The sequence below is a fragment of the Pavona decussata genome, unplaced genomic scaffold, assembly GCF_977016875.1.
Source record: "Pavona decussata unplaced genomic scaffold, jaPavDecu1.1 SCAFFOLD_234, whole genome shotgun sequence".
Taxonomy (NCBI): Eukaryota; Metazoa; Cnidaria; class Anthozoa; order Scleractinia; family Agariciidae; genus Pavona; species Pavona decussata.
This window is the reverse complement of record NW_028145639.1, coordinates 1,869,604-1,891,187: the sequence shown is the minus strand read 5'-3', so window position 1 is coordinate 1,891,187 and position 21,584 is coordinate 1,869,604. Positions and strand designations below refer to the sequence as shown.

The window sequence follows — 21,584 nt, the reverse complement described above, 5'->3', positions numbered from 1 at the left end:
ACACCAGCATGGCCGCCATTTCTTTGTTTTGGGACGCCAACATGGCCGTCGTGACGTCATGCGAAAACACTCTATACTGATCTAATTCCAAACAATTCGGGCCTTGCTCTTCTTTAGTGTTTGTTGTTACACTAAAAATTACAGAGTTTTGATACTGGCAGTTTGGTGCCCGAAAGTCAATTCTCATGTTCTTTGATGAGAATTAGTTTTAGGCGCAGCGACTCGGCGTGGAATTAATATCAAATAACATCCATGTGCGCAAAAGCAATTACTTTTTTCGGTTACTCGTGCTCTATCTTCTTATGTTCTATGTCATCCTGAACAACAGGATGACAGAGAAAACAATGCCACATTATCTGACTTGATAAATAAGATGTTTAACTTATTTTTTATGAATAACTTCTGACCAGCTGCCCCCTTAAAAAAATATATAAAAAACGACATTCTGTCATCTAAGATAAACTTTCGCTTCAAAAATCGGAGACAGTCTCGTGGAGTTTTTGTCTTTTGTAATGAGAGCAGGTGGAGAATTCCATACATCATACTATGTTTATTGTGCCTTCAACGGTTTCTTATCTCCTGCTGCCATCATGTTGAACATTATAACGATGCTTGCGATAAGGAAAACTTCGTCGCTACCAAAGACTTTGAAAACATTGCTCCTGAGTCTAGCGGTTTCTGATCTTGGAGTTGGTTTGCTTGTTCAACCGTTATTCGTTGCAATTCTTGCCTTAGAGATGGAACACAAGACCAAGAGCACTTCAACTTACGATAACACGTATCTCGCTTTCCTCAATCAAGCAACTTTATTTTCCTTTGCTTCGTTCTTCGGTGTCACAGTTCTGAGTGCAGACAGATTCCTGGCAATTCATCTTCATCTCCGATATCAAGAACTTGTGACTCACAAGCGTGTTGTTCCCGTGGTGATCACAGTTTGGGCGTTCAGCGCGATTCTTTCGTTGGTTAGGTTGTGGATCCCAGTAAGTATCATTTACGCCATTTTTGCCAGCAATTATGTTGTCTGGTTAATATCTGCAGCCTTTCTCAATTACAAAATATACATGGCTGTGCGACGCCATGCACATCAAATCCAAGCTCTTGAGGTACAGCAAGTGGCAGAAAATGTTGAAATGGCGGTGAAGGTTGTAAGGGTAAGGAAATCTGCGGTCGCTACAATTTACATATATCTCGTGTTTTTGATTTGTTATTTACCAAACACTTGTATTTTGTGCATAATCGTTACCAGCTCCGAGCCACCACTTAATACAGTAATAAAGTATGGAACATTCACGCTTGTGCTTCTCAATTCATCTCTCAATCCCCTGATTTACTGCTGGAAGATGAGACACATTCGACGATGAATACACTGCGAAATGTATTTTCAAGTCAGAACTAGAAAAGTACTACTAGTGACAAATGAAAGGTAGAAAAACAATGCCTTGAAGATAACTGTAGTTCCAGAATTCTTTCTTACTTGGACCACTTTAACACAAAGCAATCAGTGACTGATTAGAAACACGTCAGTGCATGCCGTATCCGATGGTCGACAGGCTCAGAACTAATCTAATGTTATATACCTTTATCGCGACCGAACCATTGGCCGTTTTCATGCTAGAATCGACGCATAAAAGGCGAAATTGGGCACTGAGATCTAGTACATCTGGTCATGGGTCTCTTCTGAGTTCGTGTAGTATAAAGACGGGTACAAGACAGATTATGCTTTTGGAAAAACTGAACCTTATCGCCCAGAACGACGCACTGTCGAAGATAGTTCCTCAAGACGGATAATCCATCTTGTGTCCGTCCTTATAGGACACGAACCAGGTGGACCTGCCAAGCGTTGCCCAAGTTGAAAAAACGGATTATGCGTCTCTGGTATTAAAAGGGACATATTCTTAGTAAGCAGGAACCAATAAACCATTAAGTACAATGCTGCTAACGTTAAATAGTCACGGCGCATTTCATATAGCTTGTTTATTTATCAGTAAGTTTGTGAAGGGTTGTCTAATTTTAAAATATTAATGCGAGAAAACATTCAACCAGTAGTACTTAGCTTATCGCCAATTTATACTTGGATGTATATTGATGTATATTTATTTGCCGAAATAAACAAAAAAAAGATCAGAAAGTTCTATTTGCTGAACGTCTGCTTATAGTCATAAATATTTGTTTTTTTGTTCACTAGCCTAATAAACGAACATTGATGCTCTTTCGGGAAATTAAATTTCAGTTGTGAAAGAAAATGTAAATTCGGGAAAGTACACGTAAACAGTTATTTAATGCTTCTAAATTAAAAGTGCCCACGAGGTAGAAAATTAAAAGTTTTGTTTTTAAGAAAGTGCTTTAATTTTTCAGCAGAAACAAACCTTTAGCCAATGAATGAAATTTGGAAGTGGTATGTTGGATCCTTGATTATTTTAAATAAACCGGCCAGAAAAATTAACCAAATTGACTATCTTGCTAACAGAGAGTGTTGAGCAGTACATATCAACAACTAATTTGCCTTCCACTCTATGATCATAAAAAATAGCTCCGAATCTCATTAAAAAGGAAAAGGAAAATAACTGAAATATTAACTCATTCGACGCGTTCTATAATGATAAGCCACTTTTATTTAGTAGGGGATTCGTGGTCTTCACTCAAGCCTTTACAATTTCGGCAATACAGCGGCTTTATTAAAAAACAACCGTCTACCATCTGCTGTATAATTTTATAAAGATTTTGAAAGCTAAAGTTTCATTATTGACTGACGTTGATCTGCTCATCAATTTCTTTAAGTTACGTCCCATTCTGCTTGAAAAGTCTGTTTTAATTTAAACGATGGTTTTTTCTCAATAGTTTCTGAAAGAGACTCTAAAGAGTTCGTCAAGACAGCTTTTATTATTTACAAAATATTTCATCAGTATTGTTATGCACATCACGATCAGATTAAGTAGCTATAATATGGTTAATACAAAAGAAACAGGAAACAGAGGAAAAGGTTGTATTTATTACTTGTTGGAGAAAATAAACTTAAGGAGCGGATGCAGAGGGAAGCAAAAGTTTTAATCAACAGTCGGGTTAGTAGATCGTTGTGTTTTAATACCAAATGTGTTTGATTGCCGACAGGAAAACTTGAAAACTGTTAAGAGGGTATGACATCTCAATTCACTATAGAAAATGGAAATTCAAAAGACATTTATTTGCCGCAGCATCTATAAAAAATGCCGATCTACTTTATTGGCCTTAGATTGTTTATATTTGAATCCTTTTCATAGAAAAGTCTTTTATTTAATAAAATTGACAATGTTGTAGTTATTTTTTAGATCAAGAAGCAAATAAACCTTTTCGCCAAATAACATGTGTTTCCCGGCATATATTGGGGAGCTGGCTGATGGCATCACACAACATTTTGCACTTCGTGCTTACAAAATTGGATAAAAATATCAGAAGATGAAATTATTCCAGATCGCCCTCGTATTCGCCTAACGTGTGTATGCAAGCGCACCATTTTTCTTAAACACCAGGCATTTACAAAACTATAGATAAAAACAAATTTCGTCGTTCAGTTCCATATGCCAGTATAATTTTCAGTTCAAGCTATTTATAATATTGTAGCAAGTGATTTGAAGTCGAGTCAATTCTACTGAAATGACGCATCTGTAGTAAAACTGCGCCATTAAAAAAGCTTCGTACATAACAGTATTCACCACATTAAAACTTTAAGATTTTAGCCCCACCATATTTCACTTTGCGCTGCGTCGCTCGCGGCCCTCTTTTTCACAAATGAAAATGAACACCTTTTCTCTTCTTTGTTTTCGTTTTGTTTTTCGTTTTATGACGTTTGTCCCTTAAGCAAACAAAGCACCGACACAAACTCAATAGTAATCGCTTAAATTATTAACGACTTGATAATAAAGCTGCAACTCAGAACTATTAAAGTTTGTTCATTTATTTTACAGATGATTAGATCGAAAGATCAGAGACTACAGAAGCAGCTAACATTCCCTTTTTTTATTCAGACTCTAATGCATGTTTAATTTAATTTATTCAAGTCCATAACTAGTTAATTGGTGGTAAACTGTGCAGGGAAATTAAACGCACTTTGCAGATAAGATGTTCTACTAAATTAAACATACGTCAAGCTTAAATTAACCATCTGTGCTTTCATTGCATTAAAAATGGTAGTTTACCGGACGAAATTACAAACCTGCCACTTTCGAGCAGAGCCTTTTGAAATTTTTCAAAATCCCGTGTTTTGTTAGAAAGTCTACATAATGGAAGCTGGTGAAGAATTCTACTCGTGGTATGTTGTTTATTGTGTTGTTAATGCTTTCTTGTGTCCCACCGCCATCATATTGAACGTTACAACAATCCATGCGATACGGAAAACTTTATCGTTGCCAAAGACTTTGAAAACGTTGCTCCTGAGTCTGACTGCTTCTGATCTTGGTGTTGGTTTGCTTGTTCATCCTTTGTACGTTGCATTTCTTGTCATGGAGATGGAAGGGAAGACGAAAGACAATCCATCATATAATAAAATCAATCTCGCGTGTCTCAGCCAAGCGAATCTCTTTGTCTTTGCTTCGTTCTTCTGTGTCACAGCTTTAAGTGCAGACAGATTCTTGGCCATTCATCTTCATCTCCGATACAAGGAACTTGTGACTCGCAAACGTGTTGTCTCTGTAGTGATCTCAGTTTGGGCTTTCAGCGCGGCTCTTTCATTGGTTAGGTTGTGGACTCCAGTGAACGTCATTTTCTTCATTTTTTCCATTATTTTTGTTTTTTGTTTGATAAATGCAGCCTTTCTCAATTACAAAATATACATGGCCGTTCGACGCCATGCACATAAAATCCAAGCTCTTCAGGTACAGCAAGTGGCACAAAATGGCGAAGTGGCGAGTGTTGAAAAGGTAAAGAAATCTGCTGTAGCCACAATCTACATATATCTCGTGTTTTTAGTTTGTTATTTACCAAACGCTTGTATGTTGTGGATTACTGCTATAACTAACTCCGAACCACCGCTGAATAAAGTGACAAGGCGTGGCACACTCACTCTGTTGCTTCTCAATTCATCCCTCAATCCTCTGATTTACTGCTGGAAGATGACACAAATTCGACAACCTGTTGTAGACATATTACGAAACGTATTTTCAAATCGCAACTGAAAGGAAGTAGCAAGGGTGGGATGGAGTCCAGTTTCATCAGCAAATCTGGCTATTACTTTTGAGTTTGCAAAATAGGCTGAATAAAGATCCTTGATATCAGCCACGCACTTGTTAAGCGCTCTTTGACGGTGAAAACGTGCGAGGAATCGTCACCATTGTCGATTGAGAGGAAGATAACAACAAGGCCACAGATTAAACTAATCAAGTTTAATCACACTGACACGTTCAGGATCTTCCACTAGCGAGAAAATGGCTCGAAATAATTTATACTACTTCAAAGACCAAGTGAAAAGCATTCTTATTAATATTTACACATATCCTGCTATCCTACATCCTCCTTTGCAAAATAAATACATACTTTAACAATGGGTAAAGAAACAAAAGAAAACTAATTACACAAACGCTGCACAGGAAAACCAAGAACTTTATACTATGGAACGTTTCTTACATTTGACGTAGACGTGTTTGACAGAGACCTAAGTGGAGTTTGAGGTCGTGCACGCATCCTTGCAGGTGAAAGCTGGAGACTTGGAAGACGTCATGGTTGAAGGCTGGTTTGGAACGGAGGCTCAACAGATTGGTTGCTGCAGGAGGGACACGAGGACGAACAGGTTAAAGGACAGCCAGAAGATGTCTGCTGTTTCTATGGCACTCATTCCCTCCAACATTCACACATTCTTTCAAACGGGTTGTTTCACAGTGCCAACTTTCTCATAGCCTTTGTTGCTCTGAAGTCTCGCAACCCGCTTGAGATTGAGAGATGAAAGAAATTGGCAACACGATCGTACCAGGCCTTTTGCTGCATACGCTTCAACTTGAGGGGTGACAAAACATGTTTGTTTTTTAGGGTCCTGGAAGCAAGGGGCTTCTCAGCAACTGCAAGAAAACACCTGATGCGGCGGGACATCAAACGCTGCAGAGGAGAGCCAAGACATTGATCTCTTAGAACGTTAATGCTAAGGTTAAGAAGGCCAAGCAAAGGATCTGTACCATCCTTCTTACAAGCCAAGAACCTGCTTGTTCTAGACCAAGCCATTGGACTTTTGTAAGTGAGAGCTACTGGTGCCATGCTCAAAATTCCATTCTTAGGCGAAGCTTTGAAATTCTCTACTGAAAAATTGTGGGCCCTTTTCGATCAGCAACCTGTAAGGTATTTCGTGAACAGAAGCGTGCACGCTTCATCTTCTGAATCACGGTTCAGTATTAGACAGTTGTTGACTGCCAATCATATATGTCTGTACTTATAAGAGGTCTGGAACTGGGTGAACAAGAAGCATTTCAGCTGGTGTGACGTAGCACTATTGCAATGTCGAGCAGCATGGAGGGCCAATATACAATACTCCTTTCTCTTTTCTTGGTTGCATCTGCCCTTAATGCCCTTTGTGGAGATGCTGGACATATTCTCCACGTAAAGTCTGTGGAACCACAACCCTATAAGGCCTTTAAAAATTACATCTTTGTCCACAATCAGCTCATCTCTAATTGGAAAGTACGTTTTCACTTCTTCAGGTACACTCCCGAGCTTTGACGGCAGCCATTTTCAATGAAATGAGCCACCTTCTACATCAATATATATAACGGTCAGAAACTGGAAAGATTGACATGAAACACAAGAATTCAAGCTGATCATCATTCTCACCACCAGATTCTTCTGTAGTGTATGCTCTTGACAATGTATCTGCTACAAAACGCTCTGTTCCCTTCTTGTAGACGAACTTCAAATTGTGCCTCTGACGCTCTAGCAAAATACGTTACAGACGGGCAGTGCTTGCATGTAAAGGCTTTTTTACAATTGCCGTTATAGGCTTGTGATCGGTTTTGATGATGACTTTACGACCATAGGCGAAATGTTCTGCACGCAAACGGCGCAGTAAACAGTTCTTTCTCGGTTGGTGCATATCGAGTTTCAGTTTCTGTTAGAGCACGCGAAGCATACACCACAGGCGGACCCATCCTGCAGATAGACAGCACTAAGGTCACTTCTTGAGGCATCGACAGACAGAGTAACAGGCCAAGAGCGATTGAAAAACTTACAAACTGGTGTTTGAGAGTTGTCTAATTTCAGGGTCCCCAAAAGTTGTTGCTGAGGTGCCTCATATATAGTTTTCTTTATTTGACTTTTATATCATTATTTTATATATTGATATATCTGTGTTTTAGCCTGGTTTTAGTCATTTACTAATTTTTTTTTATTTCTACTGTTGGTGTGATATCAATGATTTTACCAACCAAATAACATGTAAATGTAAATGTAAATAACTCCAGTGTGTATCATTCCGAAGAAATTAGCATTGTGGCCCAGTCTTCTCAGTAAGATTGCTGATGAACTTGTGAAGATAATTTATCATGCCAAGAAATCGGCGAAGTGCCTCTGGAATGTCAGGAGATGGCATTTCTTTAATGACTTTAACTTTGGCTACATCAGGCTTGAGACCATGGCCACCTTTCGTGAAGAGATTCCCAACATAGGGTACTTGATCAAGGCGCAGATTGCATTTCGTGGGAGTTTCAAAATTTCCGTGACATTGTGCCCTCTTTAAAACTTTCCTCAGATTTGCGTCATGTTCCACTCTACTTCGACCCATACCAACAGGTCATCCACAGTGATAGCACAAATATTACCAGGAAACAGCTCTTCCGGATCCATTTCGGGATGAAAAACCCCTTATGCAGAAGTATTACCAAACGGTATGCGGAGGAATCTGTATCTCCCAAATGGTGCGTTGAAAGTGGTGAGTAGCGAAGAGAATACCGTGGCATTCGCTATGAGCGAGGCAACATCTTCTACCGATCTCATGGGATTTCGAGGTCTTCTAAGAACTTTGTTGAGGGCTCTTGGATCAATACAGATGGAACAATACCGTCTTTCGTCTTCACTGCCACCATTTGTAAGAGCCATTCCGTCGGTTCGGACACAGGTGTGATCGCTCCGATTTTAACCATCCTCTCAAGTTTTCTTAACACTCTCTCCCATTACAAGGGCAACTTAAAGGCCCTAGTCAGCCACACCTTTGTTTTTGTTTATATGCGAGAGTTTGGCTATTATATTTTATTCGGAGCATGTCGAAATGAACGAAATCACTGTGAAACTACTAAAGATAATGAAACATACTTTCAGGAACACAACTTACAGTTAAGCAATAAGATTTCGCTTCACCATGCAACATCAATAATTTCGATGGCATCGAAAATGGCGGAGGCTGACTAGGGTCCTTTAACGCCTTGGTCTGACAACGGGAGTGGAGTTGGAGTCTATCCTCATGTTGTAAACAACAGGTAGGTTACCAACTGAAGGTCACCTTCAATTAAATCCTTCTATTCGTCAAGTACTGTTGCCCGGAAAGTATCAACAGTGTCTATCTCATGGACCTCACTGAGTAATTGAATAAGATTCATGTTTAAAGAATCCATGAAATCATGGAAAAATGTTAATTGTTTGTCAACGATATGAAATTCCAAGTTCCGGCTTGCAGACGAAATTTGCCGTACCCAATGTAGATAACAGGTCTCCACCTTAGGCAACCAGGTGCACCGCCCTTGGCTAATTTATTTCTTCGCCAAGGCTGAGCTTTGTAAATAAATCCAGTGTGATGATTTGCATTTGGCCCCTGCGTTAATTTTCAGCTCCACTTGTTTATACCTTCTTTTACCTTCAGTAGAGATTGTTGTTAGTTTATTAAATTATCCTATTGTTAATCGGAAAAAGAAGTTAAATAAAGTTAATTGAATTAATTGCATTGAATAACACCTTGACTCGGCAACTGCATTAACAACAAACAAATCATCTCCGACGCGTGGTTGTGTACGCAAGTTTTCTCGCTCGCTTAGAACGATAACTTTTCGAAGTAATGGATTGTTCAGGTTTCCACAATAAAGACATTTTTTACCGAAAGCTGAGCAGTATTTTGGTGGATGGTCACCACCACAATTCTTGCAGTTATGGTTATGGATGCTACTTTAGAGAAAACTTTCCTTCCTCTGCTAACGCTGTGGACTTCTTCTTTGAGGGCAAGTAGGCTTGCTTGAGAGCTTGGTCAGGGGCACCCAATGGGAGTTTTCTCTCAGATCCTTTGAAACGCTATTTTAGGCTATCTGGAGTACCTTTAAAGCTCTGTAGATTCATTTAAAGCTGCGCTATAATATTTTTATCTGTTCGGTTATTCTAGGGGAACTTGAGTCTTTTCGAAATTACTAGGGCATTTTTGTCCATTTTACAAAAAACCTGGGTCTTATTTCCTTTCCGAAAATCTTAGCTGACCTTTTTTCGGTACCCGAAACGACATTTTTATCAATCCGAAAACACCAGGCCTTAAATTTCCCATATCACGAAAGTTCGAGGCGAAAATTATTTTTAGAAAATTGTAGGGAATAAAGGGCCTTCCGAACAGATAATTTACCGAAACGATCCGTTGGGTGCCCCTGCTTGGTGTTGTCTCTGTCAGACAATTAAGATAACAATACCAATTTCAATGGCGCAGTCGAGTGTGAGGTCTCTCTCCTTCAAAAGCTGCTTTCTGACGAACGAAGATGCGACGTAACATACTATTTTCTCACGGATAAGTTCGTCCTTTAGAGTGCCATACTCGCTTGTGCTCGCTAACATTCTGAGGTCGGCTACGAAGGACTGAAACGATTTAAGAGCGGCTGCCTGTAAGAATCGAGAACTGCATTTCAGCGACCACTTGCTTGCTTTAGAAAGCAGCCAGCGAGTTTGGAATGTTTATAGTATTAATCTTCTTGTGAGATGGTTTGTCCAGGTTTGTGTAAAGTTTCAAGTTCATTGGGTTATTTTACACTGTGAACGGGGCTTCGTCCTTTGACCTAAATTTTCGCGGTTTTCATCGGCCCGTGACCGCACCTAGGCCGCATTTCAAACTCTCGCAATTTTCTCAAAAAATAAAATACCTTGGAACTTTAAAATATGATTTTCGAAAATAGTTAATCCAAGGGTATCTTCAGGCGAAATATCAGAAATTCGACCAAGTGGTCGCTGAAATGCAGTTCTCGATTCTTACAGGCAGCCGCTCTTAACTCTCTGTACTCTTGCGTTAAATTTGTGCCTTTCCATAATAACATTTCCGCGATTATCGAAATTTTTTTTCCGTTTTAACACGGCGATACTCTCACGAGGTTCTAGCGGGACTGTCTGAATTCCGTATGGCGGTTACATATACGCACGATTTCTTCTCGATTCTCTTCCGGATAAATTTAAGAAGATGTACGCTTTTGTCTTCTCATAGTTGTCTCCAAGCGCGGCAGGCAGTGAAAAATATTTCCACTTCTTGCCCAAAGTTTTTACAGTTTTAGCGCGCCCTCAAAGCTAAGCTTCTCGGGTTCACGACATCTGTCTGCCATGTATGTTGAAGATCAAATTTAACAAAAAGTAATGTATAAGAGGAACCGTACAATGTGGAGTTTTATTCTGATATCATGCTGATTGAGAGGAAAAGAACAACCACGCCGCAGATCAAACGAAGCAAGTTCAATCACACCGACAGGTTACAGATCTCCCACTAGCGAGCACATGGCTCGATTTTTTAAACTAGTTTCAAAAACAAACAATCTAACGCGATATTCACAATCATCACTCTCCATAACCTAAGTTGGCCGTTATTACACTCCCCTCCAATTCCGTCCTCGCAGCATTTCTTGTCGCTGGCACTAATTTCACTCCCGTACGCTCTTTAATATTTTCAAGTCATGTTTGCACGCAGCCATTCTATACAGTCTCAGGAAAGGTGAAAGACGCTTGGTCGACTTCGTTTCTATTAATACCCATGATGGAAACTTATCTCCAGTCATTAATAATATCTTCACGTACTCAAATAAGTTGAATAACAAAAGGTTATTTCACCGGGATAGGCGTATGTTACAGGTTAGATTTTACGAGTACTGAGGCGAGAAATAAAGAAAAGTGATCGTTTAAAAAGACAGCAAAACGAAACGAAAAATCTGCACCTAGGCTACCTCACTCGCGATCTCTAACATGCAAAACAAAAAGTTAGTATGCTTGTTGAAAATGCTTCCGCGCTTTCTATTAAGGTAAACTCTCTTTACTTAGCAGGTGATTTCAGGTCACTGCCATTCCACTTCAATAAAACGACGTTTGCGGGAAATAATTGTGTATGATCTAATGTTGAATTTTAGAAAAGAACTTTTTACAATGTACTACTATGGTATGTAGATAGATTTTTTTTTCTGATCTTCTTATGTGCCAGTTTTTGAGTTGGGTGTGAACAACAAGATCACGAGGCACCCTGCTTGAAAGTGGTTGGTTCAGTTCTTGTTTTTAATTACAGCCAATCTATACGTGAACATAAGTTTAGATTAATGCAATTAGTGGAAAATAACTGTGTACCATCCGCTTTTCAATTTTAAACAACTTGCTAAAGAACAACTTTTCGTAATTGACTGACCTACTAGGTTACGTGAGTTACGTGATACTCAGCTTGAATTTAGGGCTGATTTGTTTTTACACGAAACAATGGTTTTTCTAAGAAGACTGAAAGATTCATCAAGAGGACGTATGTCGTTCAAAAAAGGTTTATGCACATCACGAGCGGATAAAAAGAGCAGCAGCTATTAAATGGTTGCAAACTAGTAATAATCAAAGATAAGGGAGTGCGTTCGATGATCTCGATCCCAGGCTCTGTCACCCGCCCCTGCAAAATCTGCGGGGTATACCAGATACGCGTTCCAAGATCCATTGATTCGTTGATCGATTGATCGAATGATTGTCCCAGCTATCAGGAGTGCGTTCTTTCAAGGTGGAACGAAACGATAAAAAAAGTAGAAAAAAAGTTGTATTTATTACTTGTTGGTAGAAATAATTGGGCGTGTGCAGAGAGAAGCTAAAATGTTAATTAAAGTCTTATTGGGTCGGTGTTTTTTTAATTACAAACGTTTTGCAGCTAATTACAGCGCGAGCTTTAATTCTGCTTTCATAGGGGACATGACATCTCAATTTACTAAAGAAAGTGAAAATTCAAAAAATATGTATTTGCCGCAACATACAAAAGATGCCGATTTACTTAATTGCCCCTATACTGATTATTATTTTGTATTTGAATCTTATATATGGAAAAGTCTAACTACTAAGTAGTAGTAGCAGTAGAAGTAGTAGTAGTAGTAGTAGTAGTAGTAGTAGTAGTAGTAGTAGTAGTAGTAGTAGTAGTAGTAGTAGTAGTAGTAGTAGTCTAACTACTACTACTGCGCCTTTTAAAAGCATAGTACACAACAATATTCACATTCGAGGGCTTAGAGCCACCGTATTTGGCTTCTTCTTAATTTTTCACCTTGTGTTGCGTGGCTCACGGTCCTCGTTTTCACATATTAAAACAGAGCATTAATGAACACTTCTCATTTTCTTTGCTTTAGTCTTGTTTTTCGTTTTATGACATTTTTCTGTTAAAGTAACTAACCCGCCGCGAATAACAATAGTTACTTTCTGATCAGTGTCTTATGTTCTTTATTTTTCTAATAAATTATTTCTTGTGTTTGTTGTTATCCCTGTATGTTGTTGTGCAGCTGGAAAAGGTTTAATATTTTTAGCTTTAAAATACACCGACACAAAAACAATTAACAACTTATTAATATAACTGAATAATTCAGTGCTGTTATCTGTTTTACAGCTGATAGGATCCAAAGATCAGAGACCACAGTAACAGCAAACAGTCATATTTTTTCAGACTATAATGGTTGTTTAATTTATTCAAGTCCATTAACTTAATTGGAAGATAACTGTGTGGGGAAATTAACCACCCTTCAAATAACATGTTCCACTAAATTACCCATACGCCAGGCTTGACAATAACCATCTGTGCTATCCTTAAATTAAAAACGGTATTTTACCGTCCGAAACTAAGATTTTAGCTACTCTCTGTAGCTAAAATGTTAATTAAAAGTCTTATTGGGTCGGTGTTTTTTAATTGAAAAAATTTAATTTGCGGCCAATTACGACACGAACTTTAATTCTGCTTTCATGTGGACATGACATCTCAATTTACTAAAGAAAATGAAAACTGAAGAAAATATATATTTGCCGCAACACATGAAAGACGCCAATTTCCGTTATTGGCCCTAAATTATTTGTATTTGAATCTTTTTTTGTGGAAAAAATCTTAATTTGAAATTATTTTTAGGGATTTGCTACTTGAGAGAGCTGGTAGATGTAAATGCAAAATATTACACGCTTTAATTGAACGCGCTAAAATGTTGGAAGACAAGACAAGATCCTTTGAATTGTAAAGGTTCTTTGTTATTCGGAATCGGCTTCAATAGCCTGTCAGTCAATCAAATCGCTTACGATTGGCAGAAAGGGTACTGGAACTTGTTTCACAGAAAAAGGAACAAAAAATTTCTAAAGCACGTTTTGCCCGTGTACGATGAAGAATCTTGGGCGAAGAGCACTAAAAGAATTGTGTTGTTCCTCTGTCTTTCCATTGTTTACTTAACATTTGTCAATGATCATGACTGAAATTCTAAATGGTGGGACATGGTAAACCTTAATATTACCGCCGCTAGCAGACCGTAAAAGATTTGTTGTCAATTTTCTCAAAATTATAACTTTGCCAGTCTTCAAGAAGTAAACGGTTTAATAAATTCCCATTTTTGGATGGGCAAACGTCATGAAAACATTATTACTTTTAACTTTTTTATATATTTGGCTGTAGTTTGTAATTTAACGATATGCAATTCAGCCTCTGGTTTCTATGAATCTGAATAAAGTATCTATCTATCCTATCTCAATAGTACTGACGGTCTACCTAACCCGAGGTCTCTAACATGCGAAACGGAATTTACAATGAATAATGCTTCCACGCTTTCCATTAATTAAGACAAGCCTGTTTTACTGAACAGGTGATTTGAGGCCATATACCACTTCAATACAAGTTTGCCGGAAATAATTGTGCACGGTCTGCTGAAGAATTTTTTCAATGTACCTCTATGATCTGTTCATATAATTTTTTTTCCGATTTCTTTATGTGTTAGTTTTTTAGTAGGCTGCGAATGACAAGGTGTTTCTTGTTTTCAATTACTTATTGGCTAAAATAAATGGAAGGTGCCCGCAAAAAACAAAAAGATAATTAGAATCATTTAAAGTCCTATTATCTCGGAGTTTGTTAATAGCAAAAGACTCCCGGCTGCTTACTGGACGAAGGTTGATTTTGTTTTGTGCCAAGAGAATGCAAATTCAGGAAAATACATTTGTCGCAACAGATAAGAGATTGGCCTTAAAATATAACAGCTGCTTTCTTTCAAAAACAACGACAATTTTCTAAGTTGGGCTTGGGTCCTGAAACAATCACCGCAGCAATTCTCCCAAACTCCTCTTGTATGCACGCACCTTTCTTCTTTTAGAACACACATTCACAAAATTGTAAATTAAAACACATTTTGTCGACGAGGTCGATGTTATGGCACATTCAAGTAGTGGTCAAGCTCGTTTTAATAACAGCTGATCTTTGTCAATATGTCCATTCTAATTGAAGAAAATGAATCTAGAATAAAAAAATAACAACCTGTCCTTTGCACGATTTTTGAAGTCTCTTACACTTTTTTTTCACATATACTGCATAGAAACTTTAAGAGCATAGTTTCGTGCGATCTGTCTTCTTGTCTTTGTGTCAGACCCGCATGGTCACGTGACGCTCCAGCTGGAAAAGATTGAGACTATTTGTTGCAATAGATGAAAGATGAACACTGAACAGACAATTAAACTCTTTAATTACGTCCGCCATTGCCTTTTCTTAACAAAAAGACCACTATTTCGAAATCGACAAACTTTAATGTTAGTTTGGCGCCCGCGTGACGTATTAACACTTGTTTGAAAATCAATTCTCTTTGTGATCTTATTAGCCCCACGACTTGGCATGAAAGGGCTTTTTGCAATTCAAATGCATTTTTGTTCACCTTCCACCTGTAAAAACTTAACTGAAGTCGAACGGTAGAAAGCAATGAGCGATACTTCGGTAGTTTGATGTCTGACTAAATGCTTTACATATATGACTAAACGTTCAGTGTTTTATCCGGCCTAAAATATCTAATTTGAACTTTCGCTTCCTAAAGCTTGTTCGGATAGGGTCTGGTGCAATTTTACATCCAGCATTCTGTCAGCACAGGTAGCCCAAGCTCAATATTTGGGGATTAAGCGCGCGGTAATTAAAGAAAGGAGAGAAAACAGCAGAATTTGTAGGGCAAATTGAAAGATTTATTTAACACCGGCACGAACCCTTTTTTTTTTTTTTTTTTTTTTTTTCCCATATTTTTGGCATATTCCTTAGGCCATAATATACAATTCGCCCTTTTTCCATTTTATCCCTGATTTTCTTTCAATATTTCTTGCATTATTCACGAGTAATGTTAATTATGTGCAAAATATCATTGACTCCATAAATGTGCTGAGTGTTTTTATTGCGGTTGACGCCTGGTAGAGGTACATCAAACCTTTATGACTGAGTCACCATTTTAACCCGAGAGGAAAAGAGAGAAGTCGACCGCAAAAAAAAAACAATTCATATTAAATTTGAAGAATCAGGAGAGAATAGCAAAGAGCGAATTGTATAGAAAGGCCTCAAGATTTAATAAATTTATGTATTGAGTCTGGTCGTTTCTTATCTTGATGTTGGTTTAATCGTTTAATGTTGGTCCATTGCTGTTCTTGCCATGGACATGGAATACAGTGATTCCCTGCATTTATTCAGCTTTCATTCACTTGGTTTTACGAAAATGCAAGCTGACTTTTTGTGGCATTTTTAACGACATAATTGCTCCATTCGCAAACAAAAGGAATTAGTTTCGCAGTGTTGTGGTAAATTTTCTAGCTAATATATAAAAAACTGTTCAATTGAGGCCTTAAACTGCTGTTTAAAAGTAAAAACTAAAATCCAAGCTTTCGCCGATCAACAGCATCATCAGGGATGAGAAAATATTCCGCGCGCGCTATATATATGTGCAAATATATCAAACACAAATGAAGACAAGACACTTTTTAAAGGAACACCTATATTTCGACCGACTTGTCGGTCTTCTTCAGGGTGCAAATATATATATAGCGCGCGCGGAATATTTTCTCATCCCTGATGATGCCGTTGATCGGCGAAAGCTTGGATTTTAGTTTTTACTTTTAAACAGCAGTTTAAGGCCTCAATTGAACAGTTTTTTATATATTTTTAACCATGCTGCTGAAAGACAACATGAACAGATTATTTTGAGCTAATATTTAACGAAGAAAACTGCAGATTTTCTTTAAGACTAAATCCGAATTTCTGAGGCGATTAAAGAAAAATAAAGATGCACCGACACACTGACAAAATTAAGCGCTTAAATTATTAACGACTTAATAATAAATGCAACTCAGTGCTATTTTAAAGTTACGACGATCATACACCCCAAGATCAAAGACCACTAGCAGCTACTAGTCGCTTCTTTTTTTTTTTCGGACACTTAAATACATGTTTATTCAAGTCCTAGCTTAAGGCCGAGGATAGTCAGTCAGTGGAGATAAATAGTGCGGGGAAATTAAACACTCTTTGCAGATAATTAAGATGTTAGGCTAAATTGTTCATATATCACGCTATAATTTACCATCTGCGCTATCAAAACATTAAAAATGGTTTTTATCTTCCGGACTAACAACCCAAGCTAAGCCTTAGCTTTGAAAAAAGCCACTTTCATACAAGACCTTTTGATTTTTTCTAAATCCCGTGCTCTGTTAACATTAGAAAGTGTATATAATGGAAGCTGGTGAAGGATTCTACTCGTGGTACATTCTCTATTGCGTTGTTAACGCTTTCTTGTGCTCCACCGCCACCATATTGAACGTTACAACAATCCACGCGATAAGAAAAACTTCATCGTTGCCGAAACCTTTGAAAACATTGCTCCTTAGTCTGGCTGCTTCTGATCTTGGTGTTGGTTTGCTTGTTCATCCTTTGTACGTTGTAGTTCTCGTCATGGAGATGGAAGGGAAGACGAAAGACAATCTATCATTTAAAAAAATGAATCTCGCGTGGGTCAGCCAACTGAATCTCTTTGCCTTTGCTTCGTTCTTCGGTGTCGTAGCTCTGAGTGCAGACAGATTCCTGGCCATTCATCTTCATCTCAGATATCAGGAACTTGTGACTCACAAGCGTGTTGTCGCTGTAGTGATCTCAGTTTGGGCGTTCAGCGCGGTTCTTTCGTTGGTTAGGTTGTGGACCACAGTGAACATCATTTTCTCAATGTTTGCCACTATTTATGTTGCTTGTTTGATAACTGCAGCCTTTCTCAATTACAAAATATACATGGCCGTTCGACGCCATGCACATCAAATCCAAGCTCTTCAAGCACAGCAAGTGGCGCCAAATGGCGAAGTGGCGAATGTTGGAAGGGTAAGGAAATCTTTGCACGCTACAGTCTACATGTATCTCGTGTTTTTGGTTTGTTATTTACCAAACATGTGTATGTTGTGGATTACTGCCTTTACGACCTCTGAGCCAACGCTGAATACAGTAATCAGGCGTGGCACACTCACTCTGTTGTTTCTCAATTCATCCCTCAATCCTCTGATTTACTGCTGGAAGATGAGACACATTCGACACGCTGTTATGGAGATACTTAGAAACACATTTTCAAGTGGCAACAACTGAAAGGACGTGAGGGTGGGATGGAGTCCGGTTTCATCAGATAGAGAACAGTACTTTACCTTTCGATGCGATCGTCCAAGAAGGACAGTTCAGCCATATATAACTATAACTGCCGACTTAATGATTTCGCGGTATAAGCAGAAGCAAATCAACCGCCAAGTCGCTGAAATGTCAGTCCTAAACCTTTGTAAGAGATCTTTCATTATAGAACCTTTAGTGTGTCTACCAAAGGTTAGCAAAAAAAGCTGCGCGTGCGTTTAGATTTAAATTGTCTGTGACGATCAGCAACTCTTAGACTTATATTATACTTCCACTTTCAGAGTGTTGTTAGCATAACATGTATAAGAAGTAGTGAAAAAGGCATTACACGAAAACGTCACTTATCTGAAATGTGTTACAAGTTACATTTCTACTGATATTTTGCCAAAATTTCGTCAGCGAGATGAATCTCTCTCTCATTGTTGTTTTGAAGTCGGCGTTTTGTGGCTATTTTATAAGATAGTGGGTGCAAAATAAATTTGTAAACTATGAACTTCCTACTTTAAGGGATTTGCTAGTTGAGACAGCTGTTGGGTGTAAATGCAAAATATTCCCTGCTTCAACGCGTAAATTAGTTGAGGGAGTAAGGACAAGTTCCTTTGGTACGCAACTTATTATTCCGAATCGACTTTAAATCCAAGTTCTGTAAATCAAATCTCTTACGACAGGCTTGTCTCACAGAAAAAGATTCCCGGCATGGAACAAATTATTCCTGTTAGGCATGTTTTTTCCGTGTGCTATCAAGAATATTGAGCGAAGAGCAACTAAAAGAAATTTGTATTTCTTCTGTCTTTCGGTTGTTACCTTTTTGCCGAGTACATTAATCAGTGAATTAATGGCTACCAAACCTACTAAAAGTACAGTTGAATCTTATTACGGTCGCTGGAAGGAGTTTCAAGATATGATTTTGTTAATTATGTCAAAATGGTAACTAAAAGGCTCATCAAGGGAACTTGTGTCAATTCCAAAAAGGATTATTACCATAATGCACATCACGACCGGATAAAAAGAGCAGCTATTAAATGGTTAAAAAGAGAAGAGAAAAACAAGGGTAAAAGATTGTATTTACGACTTAATGGGGAACTGAAATGAAGGAGCGAGTGCAAAGAGAAACAAAAACGTAAATTAAAATTTTATTCTCTTTCACTTCGCTCGAGCCGCCAGCAAAAACGATGAAGGATCCGGAAATTCAACAACGTGAGTAGAGTTCCTTCAAGTCGACCTGGCGCAGTGGCGAGCTGTTTTATAAGCTTTTTTAGACCGCAAGTTACGAAGTCGCGACAAGTCTTCGTTTCGCGCCGATATAAATCGGACGAAGGACTTTTTTGAAAAGCTACAACGTGAGTAACAGATTTTGCTGTCAGTGCACAATTGACTAGCTGACTCTGATCAAGCGACTTAAACGACACAAGTGCATCTGATAAAGAATAGCTATAAGATTCCTGCCATATCTATCAAGGATGATTTTAGGAAAGAAAAAAACCTGTAAAAACGGTCAAAATTCCTGTTTGCCCACAAAAAGAGCATGTCCCCCACAAGCAAAAACACTGGCATACACCTAACCGAAAAAGATGGCGGATGTACATTTTACCACAATAACTTGCCAACCTAACATAGCTAATAAGCATATAGAAAGCTATACTTTTTTGTAAAATTCGTCCCCGCACTAATAGCATTGCGTTTGCTAGGTTTGAAGTTTTTAGAACTTTTCTGTACGTTTTCGTGAGCGTCTTTAGGGTTTTCGCACGCTAAGAATTATGGGTAAAGGTACCAGTCGCCATCTTTATCGGTACCGGCTGGATTTCGACTCGTGGCTGGAAATACACAAACAAATTCTGCAGTTAAGCTTTACACAATTCTCGAGCGTAAAGTCAATTTTATTTACGCCTTCTGAGTTAAATTGGAAATGAGTCAAATCGAGAGGAGTATCACTGGCGTCGCGAAAAGTAATGGTGACTTGGTAATATCTCGGACATAATCAAAGACACGTGACCAACGCATGGTGATAATGAGATGATCTTAATGACGATAGCAGCAATAAAACGAGGGGTGACAACAAGCAATTATCCTTGAAAATATTGAAGCCAGATATAAATCATTTCATTTTACATTTAATATTTTATTTTTTGCCATACTACGGTACACACACACATTAGAAATTACAATCCAAAGTACAGGTTTTCGAGCCAAAGGTATAAAATGGCGAGGAGACCTAACCGAAACCACGAGGCTTATAAGAAATTAGGTTTCGTCACAAAATACAAGAGTGAATAGACATGTTTTTTTAATTGTGGATGAGCTAGAGGCAGTGGATCGGAGAACCAATTGTATTTAAAAAGGAATTAATAGTTCTTAGTAAAGAAACCTTTTAACTTATTTTTGAAGGACGCGAGAGATATATAGTTAGAGACCTCAGAACGAAGAGTATTAAAAACTTTGGGCCGTGAGAGAAAACAGAAATTTGTCTGATATTTGTTCTGCAACTGATGGTAAGCTAAAAGAAAATGGATGCCTGAGATTATAGCTATGGGTACGATTATTCAAGGAAAATCGGTCAGATCAGTCAACACAAGGTAACGACAAAACGGCGTCAAAAAGGCCCCATGAAATCCCCTAAAGGCTGAACAGGGAACCAAACGGATTTGGCACAGTTAGTCACCAATCTTGCTGAAACCAGATCTGACGGGGCAATGTCTGAACAACATTGTGTAATAGAGAAGTCTTTTTTTACATCCAGCTCCGTCGGCCAAACACCGTGAAAGCGAACCTGCGGACGGAACATTTTAGTGAAAAGGAAAGGAGCAGACGAAAGCCCAAACGGCAAAACAATGAAACAAAAATGACGTTGAACGGGTGACTTCCCATATGCCACAGAAAGCCTATAAAACGTTTCATCAAACAACATGCGTTTCCATATGTTACAGAGCTGTGTTAAACAAGGCTAGCTAATAACACACAACATTTTGAGCTTTGTACATAGAAGAACCGATACAAAGATCAGAATTTGAAATTATTCCAAATCGCTCTTGTAGTTGGCTAAGGTATGTAAGCATTATTAGCGCACCAGTTTCTTAAATACCAGACATGTACAAAACTATAGCTAGATAAAAACAAATTTCGTCGTTCAGTTCTATATGCCAGTATATCGTCGCGTTTAAGGTAATAATAATATTGTAGCAGGTAATTTGAAGAAGTCAAGAGTCAATTCTACTAAAATGACGAGTCTGTAGTAAAACTGCCCCTTTTCAAAGCTTCGTACCCAACAGAATTCACCACATTAAAACTTTAAGAGTTTAGCACAACCGTACTTGGCAGTTTCGTTTTCAGTTTGTGTTAGGTGGTTCACGGTCCTCTTTTTCACTATTTATAACTAAATTAAAACTTAGCATTAACGAACACTTCTCATTTTCTCGGGTTTCGTTTTGTTTTTCGTTTTATGACATTTGTCTCTTAAAATTAACATAACCGTTAATAACTAACTTTCGGGTCCGTCCATTGTATTCTGTATTTTTCCAATAAAGTTTATTTCTTGTGTTTGTTGTTGTCCCAGTATGTCGTTGTGCAACTGGAACAAGCTTAACATTTTTCGCTATGAATATCAAACACATCGTCACAAACACAAACTTAAGGCCTTAAATTATTAACGACTTAACAGTCCTCTATTTTACAGCTGATAATATTCAAAGAACACAGACCACACTAGCAGCTAGCATTCCTCTTTTTTTTTCGGACTCTAATTCATGCTCATCAACTCCATGCTTAATTAAAGGTA

The 21,584-nt window shown here is 38.2% G+C and overlaps 2 protein-coding genes across 2 annotated transcripts; both read left to right on the top strand.

Moving 5' to 3' along the window:
• Nucleotides 1–4,256: 4,256 nt before the first annotated feature.
• Nucleotides 4,257–5,381, top strand: LOC146458088 (uncharacterized). The gene has a single exon (XM_085091211.1). It carries the CDS (start codon nucleotides 4,257–4,259, stop codon nucleotides 5,145–5,147), a length of 891 nt encoding a protein of 296 aa, XP_084947337.1. The 3' UTR covers nucleotides 5,148–5,381.
• Nucleotides 5,382–16,861: 11,480 nt separating this feature from the next.
• On the top strand, nucleotides 16,862–17,858 carry LOC146458087 (melanocortin receptor 3-like). Its single transcript, XM_085091336.1, has one exon. The coding sequence runs from the start codon at nucleotides 16,883–16,885 to the stop codon at nucleotides 17,774–17,776; it is 894 nt and encodes a 297-aa protein (XP_084947462.1). The 5' UTR covers nucleotides 16,862–16,882; the 3' UTR covers nucleotides 17,777–17,858.
• The last annotated feature ends 3,726 nt before the right edge of the window (nucleotides 17,859–21,584 follow it).